This window comes from Strigops habroptila, chromosome 6 (assembly GCF_004027225.2).
Source record: "Strigops habroptila isolate Jane chromosome 6, bStrHab1.2.pri, whole genome shotgun sequence".
Taxonomy (NCBI): domain Eukaryota; kingdom Metazoa; phylum Chordata; class Aves; order Psittaciformes; family Psittacidae; genus Strigops; species Strigops habroptila.
The window spans coordinates 10,753,811-10,776,407 of record NC_044282.2 but is presented as its reverse complement, the minus strand read 5'-3'; the positions used below and the strand labels follow the sequence as shown (position 1 = coordinate 10,776,407).

At 38.7% G+C, this 22,597-nt stretch overlaps 1 protein-coding gene across 10 annotated transcripts in view; it reads right to left on the bottom strand.

Moving 5' to 3' along the window:
- Nucleotides 1-22,326, bottom strand: part of FAM184A (family with sequence similarity 184 member A) — a 68,002-nt gene extending 45,676 nt beyond the window's left edge. For all 10 annotated transcript variants that reach the window (XR_003992103.1, XM_030491095.1, XM_030491096.1 and 7 more), the window contains exon 1: nt 21,614-22,326. Coding sequence is in view for 9 of the 10 variants with exons in the window: in XM_030491095.1 (XP_030346955.1) it covers nt 21,614-21,781 (168 nt within the window). In the remaining variant the exon portion in view is untranslated. The remainder of the gene's footprint in view (nt 1-21,613) is intronic.
- Between the last annotated feature and the right edge of the window lie 271 nt (nt 22,327-22,597).

Below are 22,597 nucleotides of genomic sequence, written 5' to 3'. Positions count from 1 at the left end.
AAAATCCACAGATGGCAAGAACTTGAGAATTTTTCACCCATAAAATATACTTCCACAGAAAATTTACTATTAAAAAAAATCCTTTAACTGTTCAACAGTCTGCATGCATTAGCTCAATTTATTCCTTTAGAAACTCTGAAAACAAATACTGAATTACTTTTATTATAGCAACAAATTTTCGAAAGTATTCTCTAATGTCTTCTATTTACAATTAATTATTTAGAGAATGATGCCATGTTGTTGCTGAACTTCAGCACAATTTATTTCCAGGAACAGAATATTATCAGATTTTCACTTCTACCTAACATTCAACCTTCGAATGAAAACAAGTGACAATCATTTTCCACTCTCACACTTGTTGCTAAACATTTATGCTTAATTTTCTATAAAAGAGAAGTCTTGATAAGTCGGAGGACAAGTTCTGTTCACTAACATCTAAGCTGATAATTAGAAAGGAGAAAAAAATCTTTATTTTGTGTTTTCAGATTTCTTGATGGTAAGTACCATATCATGAGGCATATAGCCTCACTGTGGCACATACACCTAAAGACACTTTCCTCATGCTCCTAAACAAATGCTTCTCACCTGAAGAACAGATACAGAGCATGTCTCAGCACCGGGACAAAACAGCCAGTGTGCCCAATTTGGTCATTCACTGTTGCCTTTTACCTTTCTCCTAGAGCTGTACCAGACAACAGATGAGAGGCTTTCTGGGAGCTAATCAGGACCTTTATGTTACAATAGCCTACCCTGGAAATATGCACTTCAAGCAAATCCAGGAATAGGAATAACCATTAACAAGCCCACCAGGTAACAGAAATTAAAAGCATTCCAGCAGGTAAATCTACAGCTGTAGAGCACTCCACAATCAAAGATTCAACAAAAGGAGCACATTACCTGCACTACACTTCATAGCCCAACATGCTGAGCAATAACAGGAAGACGGAGTTCACAACTTCAGCAGCCATGCAGTCTGCTGCCAAGAGTCCAGAGTGGTTTAGACCTCAGGTCTCTGGGCTGGGACAGCAACATGTACCTTCCAAATGATTTCAGCAATCACTAGTGAACTGAGAAACACTTCACCTATTACAGTGGGCAGAGCAGGCAATCAGGCTACGGTGCTCCTTCTGCTCTAGCAGTTGAGTGTCTTCAAGACTGGATCTCAAAAGTAGAATACTACCTTAGGGGGCAAAAGGGGATTTGGCAGAGACATTAGTGCATGTGTGAGGCTGACAGAAATAAGATACTTGGGGAAACCCTATTCCATCCAGTAGAGCAAAGTCTTTGACTAGATGTGTGGGGTCCACTGCAGAACAGATGGCATCCTGCTACAGTTAGTAGAAATTCCTTGGTTTTTTTTCCTTACATGGGTATCCTTGGATGTGCTGCAGAAAATGGACAAGTGGGGTATTTTCCTCACCCCAACAAATTACAATGGAGCTAAGGAATTTGTACCAGTTGTGAGTTAAGGCATGCCAGATAAGATAACTGTAACTAGATTTCTGAGGAAGAATAGAGAGGAGAGAAGGGCAGATATCACTTACAAATATTTAGCAAAATACAATAAAAAATAGGAGCCCCTAGATCTAGCTTTTCTCTACCAGAAACAAAGATAGTACTTATGGAAGACATATGATGTTTGATGGAAGGGAAAAAGAGGAAAAATTACTTGCCAATACGCAACTTAGATTGTCAGTTTGGGGAACAGGTGAAGTTGTTATTTCTGCTAAGACAAGAAGATAAAAAAAGACAGCAAAAAGAAGATTAAATATTAGATATAACATGCATTAGATACAACATGCAGGCCCTATACCCTGAAACCTATTCTAATTTGGTTTTCAGGATGTTCATAGCAAATTTGCTTAGAAAAATAAGCAAACAACTTAAACTCTTATGAAATACAACTTCATATTATAAAGGTTTTTAAAAGAACTATGGTTTGACTAAGACATGACAGACAATGCTGCACCACCCAAATACAATACAACCTTTGAATATCTTCAGTTGAGGCAAAAACTGAGGTGCAAAGCAAGCAGATATGAGGTCTCACAAACAAGAAATACAGATTAAATGGGAAGAACTATATGAAGATAACGGCGTAAGACTGTAAGACATAGGTTAGACATTCAGTTGAATAACATTAGCCACTGACTAGAAGTAACGCGTAAGATGCCTGTTGAAGAATGCTATAAATGGACAGCCTACTGACCGGATTCAACTTAATTAGTTTTCAGAAGTAAAACTTCTCAGAACTATCTGTACAATATTGAACCAAAATAGTTTTTACAGGTGGAAAAAGTAGACTTGAATACCTTGACAGAAAGATAAGAAGCAGATGGATACAGGTAAAGTGCACCTCTACTATAAATCAAATTATACAGGACTATTTCCCCAATTATAGGGGAGATATCACCACTACTGCTTTGTATTACCTGGCACATAATCCCCTGCTCGGCTCCTACATTACATCTATTTCTGAGAGAAATGCTCATCTGTTTTACACTTGCAATGCCGGCTCTAATGGAGTTACACACAACTTTACAGTGCTCAGCCACCCAATTCTGTACACTCATATTATGCTGTTCTCAACTACAGCTATTTCTAATCAATGCATTACCTGTGTGATTGAAACATTTAGTTTTATTAACTGCATATAAGTTTGCTTTCTGTGCCAAAGTGTAAACTTACATTAAACTCTATTCTTATTCTGCAAGTTAAAATCTGATTATGACATCAAAAACATTTTCATGATGACAGATTTCAATACAACCCAAAAACACATTGTAGAAAGACTGTTATGAAAAGGGAAATAAGTGTTTCAAAAAAGTTTCAAGAGTTAATCAGAATGGGAGCAAATACCAGCAGAAAATAGTGTGTTTTATAAAGGCTCCTTGGAAATCAGTACTTATTTTTTAACTCAGCCGATACCTGTAAATCAAGCTAAACCTAAATCACTAGCTAATCAAGCTAGTCCTAAACCACTTATTTGCCTAATTGACAAGGAGAGCTCTTCTATACAAACGTTATCAAAATACAGCAGTTCTTTATAAAGCTTCTCAGACTACTTCAACACTATGGTTTAAAATTATTTGATTCATTCTATATCATCAGCGTTGTTTCAGAAAAAAATACAGACACAATATTTCCACCTGCTTTAATTACCTGCTAGCCACAGTTAAGTTGCTCCTTTCCTTTTCGGTTTCTGTATTTTCTATCATCAAATTACATCTTAATGGTTATTCAAGCCACAGCTAATGAAGCTGGAATTTTCTTCCCACACTTAATCTCATTTAGAAATTTCTCTCCCTCCCTCTCTGCATTTGTATATTTTTTGAAGGAAAAAATACTTTCTAATTCATCACTGCAGAAATTTTCCTTTTTTTTTTTTTTTTCCCCAATAAAAAGCAATTCACATTTCTCCTGGAAAGACAATCCATGCAAGAAAAGAAAACCATCTTTTTGGTGTAAAATGTATGAGAGATGGCACTTAAAAAGTGAGTTTTCTTCAGTGGGATCAAATGGCTTAAAGGATGACATTCACTGATATTGAAGTGACAAGAGCCTAAACGGATGAACAGTTGAAATTTTCTGCAAAAATATTTCAACAAATCCATCAAACTTAGAGATTCTTAATTTAGAGTGAAAAAACCCATTCATATAAAAGGAGTAAGATTAGCCAGCTGATTCCATTTATTGTCTGAAAGCAAAGCTCAAGTTCCTCTATTTTGTTCTAAAAATCAATCCTTTTTTTGAAAAGGCCACTATAAAAATGTCTAACATTTATGTCAATATAATTGTTATTTTAAGTCTTCCTTTTTTTTTTCACTAGACTTGGCTGATTTATTCTTGATACAATCACATTTGGACTTTCACCAACTTTATTTTAATCAGAAAGAAATAATTAAGTCACGTAGTTATTTGTACTAGACAGAAAAATAAGTCCTAAGACTCAAAGTCTAAAAAATTACTGTCCTGCTTCATTCAAAATCTATTTCCCTGCTTTATCATGCAAACCGACTTTCATTATAATTCAAGACTAAAAACTTATTCTTAAATCTAAATCTATTCCATCTTCAAATCGACCCTCCTATTAACTTTTACCATCTTAAGAGTCATGTTTTTAAACATTTGTTTTTCAGTAGATGTTTAGGATGGAAAGCTGTCTGGCCATTGACTGGTTCTGGACTTCTCCATACATGGCCTAGCTAGAAACACATAGCTTTTAAGTAACTAAGAGTACGTAAGACAAGTTATCTTGCTTTAAAATAATTTTTGTGGAAGTACTCACTAATACTGGGAACTGAAGCTAGAATTAAAAACCTAAGAGATTTGTTTTTTCTTCTATTTGGCACGGTGGGGGGAAGCAGAGGTGGTAGAGACAGAACAATTACTGTGGAAATGTAAAGTAAAATGAAGCATCTTCATTTCTAAATTTGCTCTAGAGGATATCCAAAGCAATACTTTGAGCGCCATCGCCTGAAAATGTCACAAGTATTTTTGGATAAATTGTAAATGAAGCTGTCACTAAAAAAGATGATCTATTTTCCTTCTAGTTTGCTTATAAGCCTGAAAGCAAGGCATAGTCAGCATTATTATCACCTATACAGGCTATTCATTCTTACTGATGAGTCCTCAAGCGTTGAGCTGATAAAAACATTAGCAAAAGGTTTCTTGTATTCTGTCTCCTCAAAGAAATTGCAGTACTGTATAACAAGCCAGAGAAAAAGTCTTCCCAGTTTCTCTTCCCCATCAAAACAAAGTTCATTTTCACACTCTCTCTGCCTGCAGGTCTTTTCGTCTCAAACTTGATCTATTTCGATTCCTATTTCCCCAAGAACTTCTGCAGATTCTACATAGTTCCAATATCTAGTGGTTCCAGAAGAGACCAGTCAGACAAGAATATACCATACTCTATGAAGCAAAGAATTCCTCACCAGTGGTTTGAATGGCATGCTGGAAAGCAAGTCCATTTCTTGCTCATAATTGTCTCTCTAATTTCCAGGCGTGTTTAAGAGAAGGAAAGGTATGGAGCCTTCCAAACAAGTATGCAGCTACGCAGGAAAGAAACAGTGAAAAGCACACACTGCATGACTCACAGCTTGGTATGTTTATCTACAGTATTTTTCACTTTATGGAAGGCCTTAATTACAAATCATCCCTGCAAGTTTAATGGTAAATGCTATCTTTCCACAATGAAAAAAGGAAAATCCAACCAAAAACTTGTCTATTCATGGAATTTTTTAACAACTGTAGAAGGATTTGGGCCACCTCCCCAGAAATATCATACTACCTTGAAGTAATTTCTTTTCCTTTTCTCTGGAAAAAAAGGATCCAGATTTTAACCAAAACCATAAAGTAAGCAAAAACCAAAAGCAAAACCATAAAGCAAAACCATAAAGCAAAGAAGGTGGCACAGTCACTTTTGCTCAAATCACATCACTTGACAGTCCAAGTTTATTCTCAAAGCTCACCCTGACACGAATCTAGGACAAGTTTGCAGTGGCCCACTGGGATACTTTCCACTATCCTACAGGTATCTATCATAGAAAGAAAAATATTTATATTCTTAGCTACCTCTCAGTATTTACACAATACTGGCTATTGGTTTTGTCATTTCACACCAACAACTTAAGGGTTCAACACATTACTGATTATAGAAACAACATGTATACAGAATCACAGAAGACCTGAGGTTAGAAGGCCCCTTTGGAGGTCATCTAGTTCAAATTCCCTGCTCAAAGCAGGGTCAGCTAGAACAGACTAAACTAGGTCTTGCTCAAGTGAGTTTTGAATATCTCCAAGGAAGGAGACTCCTCGACCTCTCTGGGCAGCCTGTTCCAGTATCTGACAATCCTCACGGCAAAAGATGTGTTTTCTTACATTTAATGGAATTTCTGTTGTTTTAGTTTTTGCCTCCTGCCTTGTCTTTTCATGAGGCACCACTAAGAATATGCCTGCTTAGTCTTCTTTACTCCCTACCATCTGGTATACACACACATTCATAAGAACCCCTGAGCCTTCTCTTCGCAGGGCTAAACAGTCCCAGCTCTCTGCCTCTCCTAGTATGACAGATGGTCCAGTCCTTTAATAATCTTAGTGGGCTTTTGCTGGACTTGCTCCAGTATGTCCATCTCTCACATTGGAGAGCCCAAAACTGCATCCAGCACTCCAGGTGTGTCTCACCAGTGCTGAGGGCAATGATTACCTCCCTTGAGCTGCTGGTGATGTTCTTTCTAATACAGTCCAGTCTGCCATTGACCTTCTTTGCCAAAAGTACACTGCTGGCTCACATTCAAGTGGTTGTCTGTCAGGACCCCAGGCCTTTTCGGGAAGCTGCTTTACAGCCAGACGATTCCAACCACACACTTGATATGTTGCCCCAGATGCAGGACTGTGCTAGAAGTTCCTGTCAGCGCATTTCTCCAACCTGTCCAGCTCTAAATAGCTGCACACCTGTTTTATCAACCCCTTGCCCCACTTTTGCACAGTGTAATCTCAAACTTGCTGAGTGTGCATTCTGTCTCCTCACCCAGGATGCTGACGAAGATGTTAAACAGTATTGTCCTCGATATCAACCTCTAGAGCACACCATTAGTGACTGGCCTCCAACTGTGCTTTGTGCTGCTGACCACAACACTTCAAGCACAGCAGTTCAGCCATCTTAATGTCTGCTTGTCTAGCATACATCTGGAGAAAACGCACAGGCACGTGACAAACAGCAGTGAAAACGTAACCAATTCTAAATTTCCTTAAAAGCAGTCTCACAAAAAAAAAAAAAAAAAGACAATTACTTAAAGTTTGCGCAGTTCCTTTCCCCACAAGTTTTCTGAACCATTCAATAAAATTAAAAAAAAAAAAAAGGAAAAGAGATTGTGTATACTTCAGTAGGAAAATTGTAGTATCTCCATTAGAGACGTATAATTACATTGCATTGTCCTCAGGCATCTCTTTTCTGTCCATCCCATTAAATACAGTAAATGGAATCCTGTGGTTTCTCAACCTGAACACTTAATCACCAATCTAACATCTGTATTTTCTTATTATGGCTATCCAGCTAGATCTAAACTTCATCAGTGATACAATCTTCTGGAGAGCTACACTAGCGAATGTTCTTAAAAAGCAGTTGCACAACTGGGCAGCTAGAATACAAGCAGCTTCTTCTAAGAGTATTTACATTGCATTGATTTGCTTCTTTTAGAATATTTACTTTATTCCACATTAAATGGGAGACATTAACTCCTACCCTTCTGGCAATTTATCATATGAAAGCCTGTAGGACTTCTCAGAATTTTTCACCTCCAACTAAATTTCCCCATACAGTCAAGTCAAATAAGGATATTCATCAAGACCTCAAGTTTTGCATGTGACGAGCTATCCTAAGAAGAAAATCTGTGATAACTAACATGATAAAGCAAGATGATTAAAGGAAAACCAAGAAGTCTTCTTTTCTTCAGCATGCAAAAAAAATCAGCAGTTGAGAAAATAGTGGCAATCTTAAAATCGAGGAACACATGTAAATCTAATCTAAGCAGCCTTCCAAGGAAAAAAAATAAATACTGAGCACTTCTGTGCAACTTCACATTAAATAATTAGTTCCAAGTCCTCCGGGCTTGGGGTAGGTACAGGTCTGTATCATGCACATGTCAGTTTATATATTCAGTCTCTCAAACAAACATGCCTGGTTCCAACTAGTACTGTAAAAATCCCCATTTTTATATGAAAAGGGAAACAAATGAACGAACAAACAAAAAAAGCTAATAAGCTACAAGAAAAAATAAAGAATTATCTACGTAAGTCATATACAAAGAACACACTCATAGAATACTGAGACGATCTCCTGAGGCACATTTTAAGATTATTCTATGTACGACGCAGCTTCCAATACACCAGTTTTACATCTATAGAACTCTTTAACTTGTTAAGAGACAGTATGGAACAATTTGCTTTGCAGACTAGAACATTTATCAGCGGACAACGAATTTGCTGAAGTTTTCAAATATTTTTCAAAGCTCAATTTCAAATTTAGCAAGCACATGGCATTTATACTGTGGTTCATTTGGTTGTTTTTTTGGTTTTTGGTTGGTTTTTTTAATAATAGTACTCTTCACAAAATGTAATCTCAAGTATCTCCAGTAATTCATGCACTCTTCCTCCTATAACATTGTCAGAAAAGGTTCTAATAAAGAGGATAGATTTTGATATCTCACTTTCTGTTCTGCTTTTAGCAGACCCTCTCCCTAATTCTAATCTATACTTTAAGAGAACTTCCATGCCTTTCTACCTATAGCTTAAGGATTAAAAGACTGTGTACAATAGTGCTTCTGAAACAACATCTTTTCCATGAAAGCTTAAGATTATTTATAACAAAAAAAAAACCAACAAAAAAAAAAAAAAAACCAACATTAGAAATTATCAAGCTTGATGCATACCAACAGAGCTACATATATTTCAAAAAAGTTTCCTTTTACAGATAAAAAGTTAAATTAATGCTTGTACTTGCTAGCTTGCCACTGGGTTTTCAGTAAGTTCTTCATATGCCTTCTATATTTTGGACAGTCTTCAATCACAGAACCAGGACATAAAACACACTAGAACTCAGTGCAGAGTTTCCAACAAATTCACTGAAGAGCCATTAAAGTGGAACACTAATGATACCAGTGAATCATAATAAAGAAGGAATAATCCCCCCAACCTAAACATAAATACTTCAGAGAGAAGAAATAACTGCAACGGACTGATTACCAAAGTTCTAAGCAACTACAAATCCCCCCTCCCGCACTTACCAGGAATTAAACTGACTTTCTACTCCATTACAAAAAACCAAAGGAAATGCATAACCAAACAAAAACCCACAAACAAACAAAAATCTGACATGAGTTAAAGAAACTTGATCATCCGAGTTTTTCATGCCACATTAGAAAAGAAAACTGAAGTTTTCAATGCTTTGTGAACACCTGCAAGGAAGTGATACAAGCTGCCTTGTAAGGCTCTTCAGCTACATTACACAGAAGATTCATGTCTGGTAATACTATACAATACCTCAGAAAGCAAGATATGAAATGAAATGTTAATGCAGAAACCCTCTAATCTACACCCCCATACCCTCTGCATGTTGAGAAGCGAAATCAGCATTGCAGCTTCAGCTTCCACCTTGGCCCAGTTGCCTAAGCACAGACAAAAATTACCTAAAAATAAGCTATGCAATGTAGCATACTACATGATTTCTCTTTGAAAATAACATAGGTTTCTTTAGAAAACAAGCATAAGGAAGGTATAAACAGAGGTGCAGGTGTAACCAACAGGAAACTCATCTGTTTCGACATCTGATACAGCCTATTGGGACTCTCAGATAGCAGGTAACCCACCATTTACAAGTGCAAACACAAGCATGTAAGAAAATACTAGCTATGCATTAAAGCCTCAAGTTGTCATGCAATAAATCAGTGACTTGAATTAGAAAGTCAAATCAATCAAATGACTTCAAGCGTGCTTACTTTCACAGAAAAGAACATTAGAGTTGACCAAAAAGGACATATGATACCAAATTTCACTGTAATAAAAAACAGAGAGTGAAAGTATCTTTCACAGCCCTCTAATGAACAGGAACAGTTTAGGTATTCATTCTGCATACAACTTGAATCATCTATTTCCTCCTGTTACAGATTGCTTTAGCATATACTTGTAACTGCAACTCAATACCCTTGTGCTGGGAGAGATGTGGCAGTACCAACACCCAGTCAAAACCACTTTTCAGTTCTGGGGATGTTAACCTCTATCAACCAGGTTATGTCAGAAACAACTGTTGCAAATCTGTAGCACAGTTAGCTTTAGGCAATTTCCTTAGACAGTTAAACCTTGAGAAGCATACTGAAGGAAAAAAAAGCGGAAAAAAAAAAGAAGATTTAGTGACAGATGTACAAATTCCCCAATCTGCCTCCTGGTGAGAAAGAACCCCATTTACCCTCTAATCATCCATCTAGAATATAGTTGACGCATCTGCTATATGATGTGTCATATGTGTGCTATATGATCAGACCCTAAATTGCTGCAAGGAGAACAGGATAGGCCAAAGGGCTAATCCAAGTTCTGATTTAGTTTCTGAGCTTATTTTCTTACAGATTTTTCTTGAATGTTTGCATATTTTAGCCTTCCAGGTAATACTGAGATCCCTAGAGGAATGTAAAGTAGTATGTTTGTATTGCATCTGTTTGTGGGTGTGAAACAATGCACTGGAAAGTTCTCAGAGTTTGCGTTGAGAAAATAACAGCAGTTTGCCTTTGGCATAACAAACAAAACAGCAAGATCTTCACTCTACAAGAATTGTTCCATATACAAACAAATTCTCTCAGCAGAGTGAGTGTTCAGAGCTTCCCAAAACAAAAAAGTAGCAACACGTAAGTGGAAAAACAGGGTGAAAAAGGTAGTCATCTTACAGATCTGTATCACTATTTTTGATTAATTATTAAAATAGATGTTTTTTAGTAGTATAAAACACCCAAGATGCATTTTCCTCTTCTTTTTGAGGCTACAAGAGCTTTTGAATCTCAGATACTTTGGGCAACATCTGCAAATAGAATACATGCCTTTAATTAATTTTATAACAAGACAACTGCATCTCCAACTTTCTAAAACCCTTAAAAGATAAGAATGCAATTGTTTCAGAACAGAACTAAACCAATTATAAACCCTAAAAGAAATCATCAAGTTGTGTGTTGTATATGCCCTAAGTCAGCTTTGGGAAACCAAACTTGAACCCTTCTTTTAGAATCCTGACAATACAGATAAAGTGCTGCGGCTCATTTAAATATTCTCAAGTATTTCTTAATTCGCTAACTGACAGAACATCCCGAAAGACACTAGTGCTTGTTTTAATTTTCACTTCTTGGTCTTTTTGTCAGGTTTTTGGGAAGCTACTGCAAAAAGGCATGGCACACATTTTCAGAGAAATAATTAACTGCACTTGCCTTCATAGTGTTCAGTGTAATCAAAGTTATAGCTCACTACACTGGCTACATATGAGGACTGGGAAACTGTAGTTACGTAAATTGGACCTCTGAAGAGATCTTGCTAGTAGGGAAACGTACTGATTTGCATGACAGGAAGTAAAACTTATTTGCTTTTGACATCAGTGCCAGCTAGGCTAAAATGCCGAGGCGTCCCCACGTTCAGCACCACGGAGAGCGGCAAACCATGTCTTGCTGGCAAGCCCTGTGTTCAGCACCAGGAGAGCGGCAGGTCGTCGCCCTTCCCCGCCTCCGCGGCAACGGAGCGAAACAGGGCAAGAGAAAAATTCACAACTGCTCAACACAACCGACAGGCAAAGCGTCAGACAAGGCTCCGCTTCACACGGCTCCCAAGGCAATCACGTACAGTGTCAGACTTCACTGAAATACATATCCCGTTCTTGGATAAAATCAGTCTTGAGATAAACTTGAGACTACTCTACTTTTTATCTTTGTTTTTTGTCAAACTACTGGGGTTTTTTATGCTTCCCAGATGAGAAGATTTTCTTTCTTTCTTTCTGTACACTTAAAAAAATCCTTCCTTTTTCTGTAAGAACCTAGAAGAATATCTTTTCTATACACGAGAACAGAAGAGGCTCAAGATTAGCAGCAAATCTAGAGTCAAATATAGCATGTCAGTCAGGACTTCAGAAAGATTTTCTCCAAGGGTTGTTTACCAGAATCTCATACAAGCACATACAGAAGCTACAGTTTATAATCAGCATGTAACTTTTTTGATATCATATACTGAGAGGACATGTTACTTTTTTCTCCCACTTTGCCAAACTAACAGTTTTCTGAAAGCAGGAAATTCAGTTTCCCTCAGGACCAGTGAGCATATGCCTATAAGACAAAAAAACAAACAAACAAAAAAAAAAACCCCAAACAAAAAACAACAAAAAACACCAACAGCAAAACCACCCAAAACATTTTAAAATTGTCATTAGAAGAAAATGCCTATCACATAAACAGCTTTGTAAAATAAATAAATTGAAAAAAAAATAATTCTGGGATTTCGAATATAGCTTATTCCAGAGTACCAACACCTAGTTGTGGGAAAGAATGACAACCAAGAGAAGCTAAACTTGCTTCAGGCTCTTCACTTGTACAGAAGGTACAAAGATACTTTGCAAAACAGCGCCTGCCCAAACATAAATTACAAGAATTACCATCTTGTGCATTAGGTATTTGGAGGTAAAGCAGAATATACCAAATACACCAAATTGTGAATGGTCTATGCTGTAGACTGAAAAGGAATACATGGCAAAGTGTGAAGGAGAACACGGAAATATAGAAAGGCAAGACAAGAATCATAGGAGTAAAGAGAACAGCTACAGAATGTAACTAGATGAGCTCAAAGAATACGTAAACTGATTTCATGTCAAAGTCCAGTCTCTGCTTGAGGACATATTTTTGCAAATTCTATCTCAGCATAAAGCAAATGGCCACATATGCTTTTAAAAAAAAAATGGGGAGGGAGGGAGGGAGGAAGAGAAGAGGGGGAGAAGGGCAGGACTGATTTTTATGGCACAGGAACTTAATGGAACTAGATGTTAACGCTATTTTAGGTACGATATGGAAGGCTAGTGAAGAACCCAACCAAAACAATGGATCAAAAATTTCAAATGAAGTTCTACCACTTGGTGACAAAACACAAACAGTATTTTTTAAAATAAATATGTAAGTAGTATACATTACTATGGTGGCAATAGAGGTTAATGTTGGAAAGAATGACATACATAGATTTTCAAGGTGCTTCAAAATTTTTTTAGCCTGTAAACACATTCTTGATTACTTATTACTACCAGCTACAAATAAACTGTGTTTTATAAAGTGTGAAGCATATAGTTACACAAAGCAGATAAAGAAATTAAAAAAATTAAAAATCAAGTCCTTTTCCCTAATCTTTATCACAGAAATAATTTACCATTATTTTTATTTATCAAATTTTAAAAGGACAAAGACTGTCTTAGAAGATTACTGAAAGACATTTTAGTACAACCTATCCAAACACATCAGCATCGAGACTGCAAAATACTAGATCTGAGAAGGCAGCGTCAGACACCCTTTACTAAAAGTTACAGCTTTCAGTCATGTTGTGAGCAAAACACTGTTGAAGTAAAAAAACCTCCAGATTATTATAACACTTGTTTTCTAAACACATTACAATTCATGTTTCTAGAAATGAAATTTTAGAAAACTGTCTGGAAAGATTAAAGTAGTCTCATAAAAATGAAAATAGAAAGCAAGTATTTTTTATGTTTACCTCACACTACTTTCAGCTAAAAGGTTGTCATTCATTTAGCAGGAGCATCGTAAACAGGGAGGACTTCATGAGCTTTTTCATAGTAGCTACTTTTAAAGGCTGTCGTTTTGAGCCCAGCCAAGTGACAACATCAGTAAAAGGTTGTTCTTCCTCGCAGCTTTCTAGATTCAGTTAAAAAAGCCCGACTGAGGAAACAGAACCAGGTAATACATGTTAAGTAGGACAAGATGGTGAATAGCTTTAGACTGGTTTTGTTTCTTCTGGTTATTTTTGGAATACAATGCCTTTGGTTACTGGTATGACATCAGTCATTAGAAGAATACATAAAAGCCTGGCCTACTACTGCCAAACTTCTATCAGCCAAAGACATACACATCTGATTTCATAATGTTATGTTGAGAATTGATGGATCTATTTAGCAATTGACCTGCAAACAGTAAGAAAAAGGTAGCGATTACTCAAGGTAATGCCCCCCTCCTCCACACAGTTAACAAGAGAGCAAAGTTTTCAATGGAGACTTGGAGGGGTGGCGAAACCTTGGGATCACAGACAAAGTAACTGCTTTTATTAAAGCCAAAGCCCAAGTTTAGAGAATGAGATATTGAAAGAATTTCAGTGGTTAGAAGCTACTTAAGGCAGGAGGTTAGTGCACCAACACAATAACTTATGACAAATAACATGTATTCTACGCAGTGTACACCTAACTGTACTTCCAGACATTAAAAAAAAAAGTATGTGTGCCCAGTAGGTTGCATGACAATACAGAAACATCCAAACACAAACAATGCTGTTACTTATGGCAGTTTAAGCCCAGCCAGTAACTCAGAACTCCTAAGAAGGAGAAAAATGACTGCTACAGCTGAACCCAGGGCATAACTAAATACAGTTTTACAGTGTTTGAAGAAAGTACAGAACCACTACGACTAAAATTAAATTGCAATCTAACTTTTTCAGTAACAAAAAAACCCAACTGTCTTCTGCTGATACATTTTTATAAGACTTCAAAAATCAAAACTCCTTGCAGGATTGAGGACTTCAAAGTGCTCTGTCCATGGTAATTTGCAAATTAACCTATAAATACCTTGTACAAATACATAGAGTTCAACCACAGATCTTCTTCTTCAAATACACATAAAGACTCTCCTGTTTAGAACTTTCACATCTGGAGGAAAGCATTTCAGTATTATATTCTTAACTCTGAACTGGCACTTTCTTGATTTTATCTAAATCAAGACAATAGTGAAAGCTTCCTTTAATAATGCAGTACTTATCTGAAAACTGTAACAACAGCAAAACAAACAAAATCAAACCAGATTTCAACTATTTCTATATTTTTTTCCATAGGTTCTATATCATTGTATGTAAAGAGCAGCTAAATATCCAGATTTCAAACTTTATGGATGTTACAACATGAGGATTCATTTATGGCCTGCGTGTTCTTTCTTCTTTAGTTTTTAAATTCTGACATGTCAGTAACATTGAACTTTGTACTAAAATCCTTGTCTTTCAGGTTTTCTTTAAATATCCTTAATGCACTGATGTATCAGATTTAACTGCTGAAGTACATATTAGGGCGATAACATCTAACAGTTTTCCAGCTCTTTGTAAGTCTGTATTATTTAATTATAGCAATAAGTAAGTATAAGCATAGAGCAAGAGGATACATACAGAATCATAGAATTGTTTAGTTTGGAAAAGACCCTTAAGATCACCAAACTATAAACCTGACACTGCCAAGTCCACCACTAAACCATGTCCCTAAGTGCCACGTCATATTATTTATCCTCTACCCCAATTTGTCTCTTCATTTTGATTATTCATAGAATCATAAAAAGGTTTGGGTTCATCTTAAACATCATCTAGTTCCAACTCCCCTGCCACGGGCAGGGACACCTTCCACTAGACCAGGTTACTCCAAGCCTCATCCAAACTGGCCTTGAACACTTCCAGGGATGGGGCATCCACAGCTTCTCTGTGCAACCTCTCCCAGTGCCTCACAAATGTGGGGACAAAAACCAACCAAACAACCAACCCTTCCTCACCTCCCAAGAAAAACCCCCAACAAACAACAAAACACAAAAAAATCCACCCAACAGTCTCAGAGAAGCTAATATATGCACAAGCATATTAAAGAGGCATTTTAGACTAGTAGTTTATGTGAATGTGTGATCGGATAGTTTTTCAACAACATTCCACTTTCAATTACACACATATCCAGAAAATATCTTTAGAACATCAGGCTGTCAGTGGTCTCAGAAGAACTCCAAGGTTGTAATCAACCATTAAGACTATGTAGACGGAGAGCAAAGGAATCTGAGTAATTTTTTTAATATTCAAAATATTTCATTCTTGTCCTACTTCTTTCTTCTCGATGTCTTGTGACAACAGACTGTAAATTCATTGACCTAATTCACACATACCACAACACTGAGCTCTAAAAGATACCCGTATCAGGCCCATATAGCACCCCTGCTGTCTCACCTTCCAGATTTGCAATGATAATGAATCAAAGAACCATTTGAGGGATACACAGTCCTGAGGTCTTCAAGTATCAGAACAATTAACTTTTCTCAACTAGTCATGATAAACAAGAGTTCCCAGGCTTCATAACAGGACTGTTGGTTTGTTTTTTTTTTCCATTTTTTAAGATCCCTGATCTCTTCTTTCAGATACAAAAAGCATATTAACTAAACCACAAAATTCCATAATTCTTGTCCTACAAAACATGGAAGGTAAGAAAGACCTCTTCAGGTCTAAATTAGAAGCCACAGCTGCTTTAAAGCAATTTTAAGTGCTTCAACTAGCAAGTATTCAGATTAATAAAATCAGCAGTTACTGTCTTTAAGGTCTGATGATGATTTTGAGAGCCTGAAAGCTCTACTTGCTTTTTCTGAACTATACCAGATGGTATTAAAGACATGGCATTTTTACTCTGTCCCACCTTTGTCCTTATACCACCACGGGTACGGAAAACTTCTCTTCTGTGAATATCCCTTGTGAAGACCACAACTACTGCAGAAAGAGGACACAAAACACCTCATGGACAGAGCCAGAAAGGGAAGACAGAGAGCCTATTCCTGCATGATTAAAACCTCCAAATATTAAGATACTTGCTTCAGAAACATTGCATCTCTAACTTTCTCAGTTCCTACCTTCGGTCTCTACCTTCTTAGAGGGCTTACTTCAGCTACCTTTGGAATAATTAACAGAACCCAAAATTAAGTATCTCCAGACAAATGCAAATGAATTGAATATCTGACACTATATTTTCATATTTTTCTGGTCCCTGAAAACTATTTTTATGTGATAATAAAACATAACATTTATTCCCACATTACCAGTCAGAAGCATATGCAAGAATTTTGGAATCAAATACGTACTCAAATCACACCCGCCTCAAAATTTCAGTTCTTTTCATGCAATCCTAGAACTGTTAGCAAATACTGGCCTACTGCCAATGTTAACACACATTGGAGAGATGGCATAAGGCTGTTTGGAAAACTCCAAGTTTTTACAAAACTGTTAATGGCATCAACTACCACATGATGACAGCTAACATCAAAACAGTTCTACAAGGGGTTTAGACTCTCATTTTTTCCGTACCTTTAAGGGTTCTTCTTTTATGTCTTATTACAATCCTATGCACAATGAACCTTCTGCAAGACGTTTACTTGGATTTCTCCCTCTGCCTCCCTAAGGCAAAAGACTTCCAAATAAAAACTGATAAAGTTTCACTGGAAACATTTTGTTAAGAATCATTAATGTAAGTTAAACCCTATAGCTCTTACTTCCATAGCACTGCATTCAGTGATAGCTAAGGGACACCTTTAACTATTCCAGAAAAAAATTCCACACAATAACAAGCATAAGCATCTGAGTTAGAGATCATAAAATTTGCTCTTTATTCCTTGAAATAAATTTACTATCTACATCTTCAAGCAACTCAACTCACCGGGTTAACTACTACATTGACATCTATTCTTTAAGTACTTCTCTCTAACAGAGGAAGACAGGAAAACAAAGGAGAAATTATTTTTTGTTGCTGTTGTTAAAAAAAGCAGTTTCCCAAATTTACACAGCAAGCTGATGGCAGAGTTGAGAACAGAACTCTGGTCCCAGCAGTCCCAGATTCTAGTTTCTTGTTTACTGAATTATGGTGAGCCTTGGATAACTTTGTTGCCTTAGCCTTTGAACTAGTCCAGTTCTCTGGAACCTTTCCAGAACGGAATCTTCCAGCTCTAAGCTAAGGCAAAACATTGGAGTTCCATACAATTTTTTTCTTTTTATTAAATAGACAGAAATAATCACTGTAAAGTACGTATCATCTGCATGGCAGAAGATGCAGACTCTTCTTCCAGCTAATGTAAAATTTCTGCAACTAATATGCAACCAAATCAATGCTGAAGATTCTCATTGCATAATCCCAGTGTGGATCATGCAGTTGTTCCATAAAAGTCAAAGATTTAAGTTGATGTCAAAAGGCTTGCACAACAGATTTTGCAGACACATTTAGGATATGGATTTCTCAATCACAAACGCTGCATCTGCAAACTACAGCACAATAAAAAACGAAACAAACAAAAAAAAAAAACCCCACAACAAACCAACCAACAACAAACATCAAAACCACACAAAAAAACCAAAAAAATTAAAACAAAACCACTTGAACTTGTACTCTTTTGGCAATTGTAAAAACTAATCCCATTTTCCCCTACTGGTGTGGGCATAACAGCAACTTGCTTTTTGTTTTCTATTCCAGTTGTCTTATGCAAGCTAATTAAATATATATATGCATATTTTCATCTGCGGCAGGCATAATTCAACACTGCATTAGCACTCCAGCATGCAGTAGTAGAAACACATACATGCAATCTCATAACACAGTTTATTTCTTCTTGGCTTTAATCTTTTGTCAGATGCTACTTTATCCCCAAACTGGTAAACAGATCTTTCAAAATACCTAAAAATAAGGAGCTTATGCTGAAGAGGAAAACCTAAAATTGCTTCAGTTACAATTTGCCACAGTCTTTAAACAGGACATGGAGTATCATCCTATTTTTTAAAGCTGCATGTCTAACTACTTGTTTTACCTTCCCCTGTGAATTAAGCATACTAAAGTTAAATCAACTAAGTCTTCCCCTCCCTGCCAGAAGTTACAGTATAGTTAAGCACCTCAGAAATGTTGTGCTTAGTGAAATAGATTTGTTTCTTATTTTGCCTCACTCTGAATCACTGATTAAATCTGGTTATTAAACAAATTTCACCTTTTTCTTTGTATTCCTGTATTGTTTTGACTGAAACATCAGATTCTTTCTAAGTAATATGAAAACACTAGAAAAACAGAGAAATCCTAATTATGGAATTTCACATTTACTTCACGAGTGACCTGCATCTTCTGTGGGGAAAGCATTTTCTTCTGCTGCTACTCACGGCTCATAATACAAACTATACAAGGGTAGGCAAAAATAAACTATTGAGTCACAATTCTTTTGTCAGAAGACTGAAGCTGTCTGGGTAACCTAACTATGTGTATCCCTTTGGCAATGCACATTTAGATCTCCTTTTCCTATACTATACTGGTGGTTTTGTTTTGACCTGGTAAAGTACCTGACTTCAGCTCTGAATCCACTGAGAATATATCCTCCAGGCAGTCTTAGAGAAGATTTGGAAGCCAAAAAATAAATAGTTAGGGAAAACAATTGAAGGTGTGTGAGAAGTGTCATATATGAGACATTGAACAATTTGAGAAGCACAATTAAGAAGTGGCATTCTTCATAAGAAGTTCCTAGATTACTGAAGTGAAACTCTATAGACATAAGTCAGCAAGCATTTGACAAAGCTAGAACAGCACAATTTGGTCAAAAGACCTTCACAAAAATACCCTAATAAATTTTTCACATCAGCTTATTTCCAGAAATCTTCGGCAAAGTGAAGTTAATTCTTCTCTGACAGTTAATTCAGAAATTAAATATTGTTTTTATATTTTTCCCCTGTAGCTTGAGTCCTTTCTCAAGGATTAATTTCTACAGCCATCAAATCAGGCTTCAGATTCTAGCGCGGGTTAGAAAGTTTAGATTATACTTTACCCAGAGGTTTCTATACTCGTTTTAAGCTTCTGTTTCTGAAGGTCAAGTAAACAGAAATGTAGGCCCTGAGCCTTCTAACTACAAAACTGTCAAAATTTGCACCTCTACCTCTATTAAATTAATGCCATATAATACTTTCTATTTCCATCTTTAACTTCTGAATTTTACTCTTGCAATAGGTGTAAGCATTTTTATTACACACCCTGTATCACATCCAAAAATACTATTCTTTGCTCCAGATTATCAGTCAGTACAAAGATCAGCTGATTTTCCAAGTTTTCTCCCTAAAACTTGAAAACAGAACACAAACATGCAAACTAAAACATTACCAGAATCTGCAAGTCACTGGGAAACAAATACAAGATTCCAGTCCTGCAAAAGCCTAATTCACATATAAACTCCTTGTACAAGTGCATAGTTTACAGTCATTTTAAACACATAAGCAGAAGACAATTCATAGCTTTTACTTGCACCACTCTGAAGTCTTTAGGACAGACATGCACACAATTTCTCAAATTTTAGAACTCTGCTATGCATCATAAAAAAACTTACTAAAAAAACCAAACAAAACAATATTTACTTCCACTCTCTTCAAGTTTTCCAATACAGAAGTTCAAAATACTCCAGCACCACACATCCAAATCCATATTTAACTCTCATCCACCTCAAGATACTTGACACATAATAACTGAAAGAGCACAGGGCACATGCCCAGTGATGTGAAACTCAAGGATACACACAAATTGTTGTGAAGTGGAACACTGTTTCTGAAATAATCTATAAACTGCTCAGTAAATTCCTAGAGAAAGGAAGGGAAATATATCAAAGGACACACACAAAAATAAAAAATATTCTTTGAAAGTATTACTTTGCATATGCACTAGGCCTTAAAGTAAGTCTAAAATACACTTATGGTCTCCAGGTGCTTTTTGCACCTTTCAGGAAGCACAAGTCAATAGTAACATCTTCAATATTTTAATTAATCATTTGTATGGACATGAAGTAAAGCCAAAGAGAATCTTCAGCTTATTTTAATTCTACTCGTCTCCTTATGAAATTACAATTTTTGTTCCACTGATGTTAATATATAAAGAAATTAGACTCTGAATTCAAAGACAAAATACTCCTCAGTCATCAGCTTTCCAACACATTAAGGTGCAGAGTGTGCCACAATAAATACTATTTTTATCTGGTCAACAGTGCATCAACTGTGCATAAATATGAACTGTCTGCACTGTGAGACTGCCAGCAGCCTTCATTCTTAGTTGTTCCAATGAAATGTCACCTTCATCCATTTTGCATATATTTGAAGAACACCAGCAGTTCCCACAGTGCTTTTAAATTACCTTTAAATGTTTCAGCTATGTAATTCTTGACAGAAATTACTTCTTCTGCTTTCTCTTTAACAAAGATAGCCTGTCTTTCATTTCCTGAACAGTGCTATTCACCTTCAGCTTGAGCATCATGCAAGAGATATTAGAGCATCAATGCATTTTTTTAAGTTATTCTCAGTAAATCATAGCTACGACCACATTTGAAACATGCGGCCTACCAGCCTTAACACTGTGCTTTTAAAACATCTTGTAGTTTGACCGCAACTTTTAACAAAGATAAAAGGTATTTTCTATACTGGGGATGATAGAATGAAAAACTGTTCAGCCAGCAACACAGACCAGAGATATTTTAACACTTAGCTCTCACCATCTAAGGCTTTAAAATACTACTAGGCACCTTAAATAAGGGTATTAATCTCAGCAAAAGGACAGCGAGCATCACTTGAATTTCTCTATTTCTCTATTACTTCCCCGTTCTCGGAGAACGGCTTACTAAAAGGCTAGTAGAGAAGCCACAATTTTCATGGAATAAACCGCAAGCCGCCGGGGATCGCCCCCCGCACACCCCGGCACCTGGCCGTGCCGGCCGAGTTCGGACACACCAGCCCAGGACCGCCACTGCGGCGGTTTCCGCGCCCGGCCTGCCCCGCGCCCGCTGCCCCCACGCAGCGCCAGGCCGGAGCTCTCACCGCCGGGCCCCGGCTCGGCGCTCTGCTCCCCGGGGACCGGGGCCGCTCCCGGGGCAAGGCGGCCGCCGCGGGCCTGGCCTTTGGGTACAGCCCGGCCGCAGCCCCTCGGGGTTAACAGCCCGCCCCTGAGGAGAGCCGGCCTCTTCAGACGGCGAGAAGCGAAGGGAAACAGCAGAAGAGGGAGAAGCTCGGGGAGCACGGGACGCTGCGCGCCTCCCGGGAGGCTGGAGCTCACCTTGGTGAGCTGGGCAATCTTCTTGCTCATTTTGAAATGCAGGTCCGGGCTGTGCTCGGCGCCCGGCCCCAGCTGCGCGGAGCCCGAGCCGAGTTTTCCCGCGCCGGCCGCGGAGCCGCCGCCGTAACCGTGCTGCGGCTGCTGCCAGCCCATCCCCGGGGTCGCCATCTTCACCGCCCGGCCCCCGCCGCTGATCGGGCTCCGCTGTCACCGGCCCTACCGCGAAACGCTGCGGCTCCTCCCGCCTCAGGACCGGCCTCGGTTGCTCCCTACTGCCACTGTCCCTACCAGCCACGCTGCGGCGTCAGCCTGCTAGGGCCGCTGAGCGAAGAGGCGCCAGCCTTTCCTCTCCTCTCCTCCCCATCCGTTCTGCCCGGGGAGCACCGGGTGGGGAGGCCAGGCCGGCCCTGCCCTCGGGCGCAGCGGCGGTGCCCGGTTCCCGGGCTGCCGCCGGGCTGTTTCCTCAGCGAAGCCCCCACATCACGGGCCCGCCCGCCGCCGCCCCCCGCCTCCGGAGCGGCCGGGGCCGCGACCGCCACACAGCGACCGCGCGCGCGCCAGCACGGGGAGGCTCGCCTCCCCCGCTTCCCGCGGCATGTGCGCGCTCTGCGCTGCGCCCCCTCCCCTCCCCTCCCCTCCCGTCGCCCGCGCCAGCCGTTGGCGCCGGGATCCGTTAACGGCGGCCTTGCTGCTCCGGGCAAGGCGGGGCGGGGGTGCGGGCTTCAGGCAGGGCTGCCCCTCAGTGGCATGGCTTGGGGCATCCAAGGTAACTGCCGAAGCCTTTTCCTCATGGGGAGCCCTGAAAACGCAGTGGGTGCCGAGGGGGTTAGGGCAGAGCTCCTCAGCCCTGGAAAGGCGCCAGGGGTACTGCAGCCCGGAGCGCATGGGTGCGCAAGGTGGGTGAGGTGTCGCCGGCCCCTGGGTATGTTCTGGTCTGTGGCGGAGTAAGTGCCATTTTCTCACAGTAGCAGGTGGTAGGAGCAA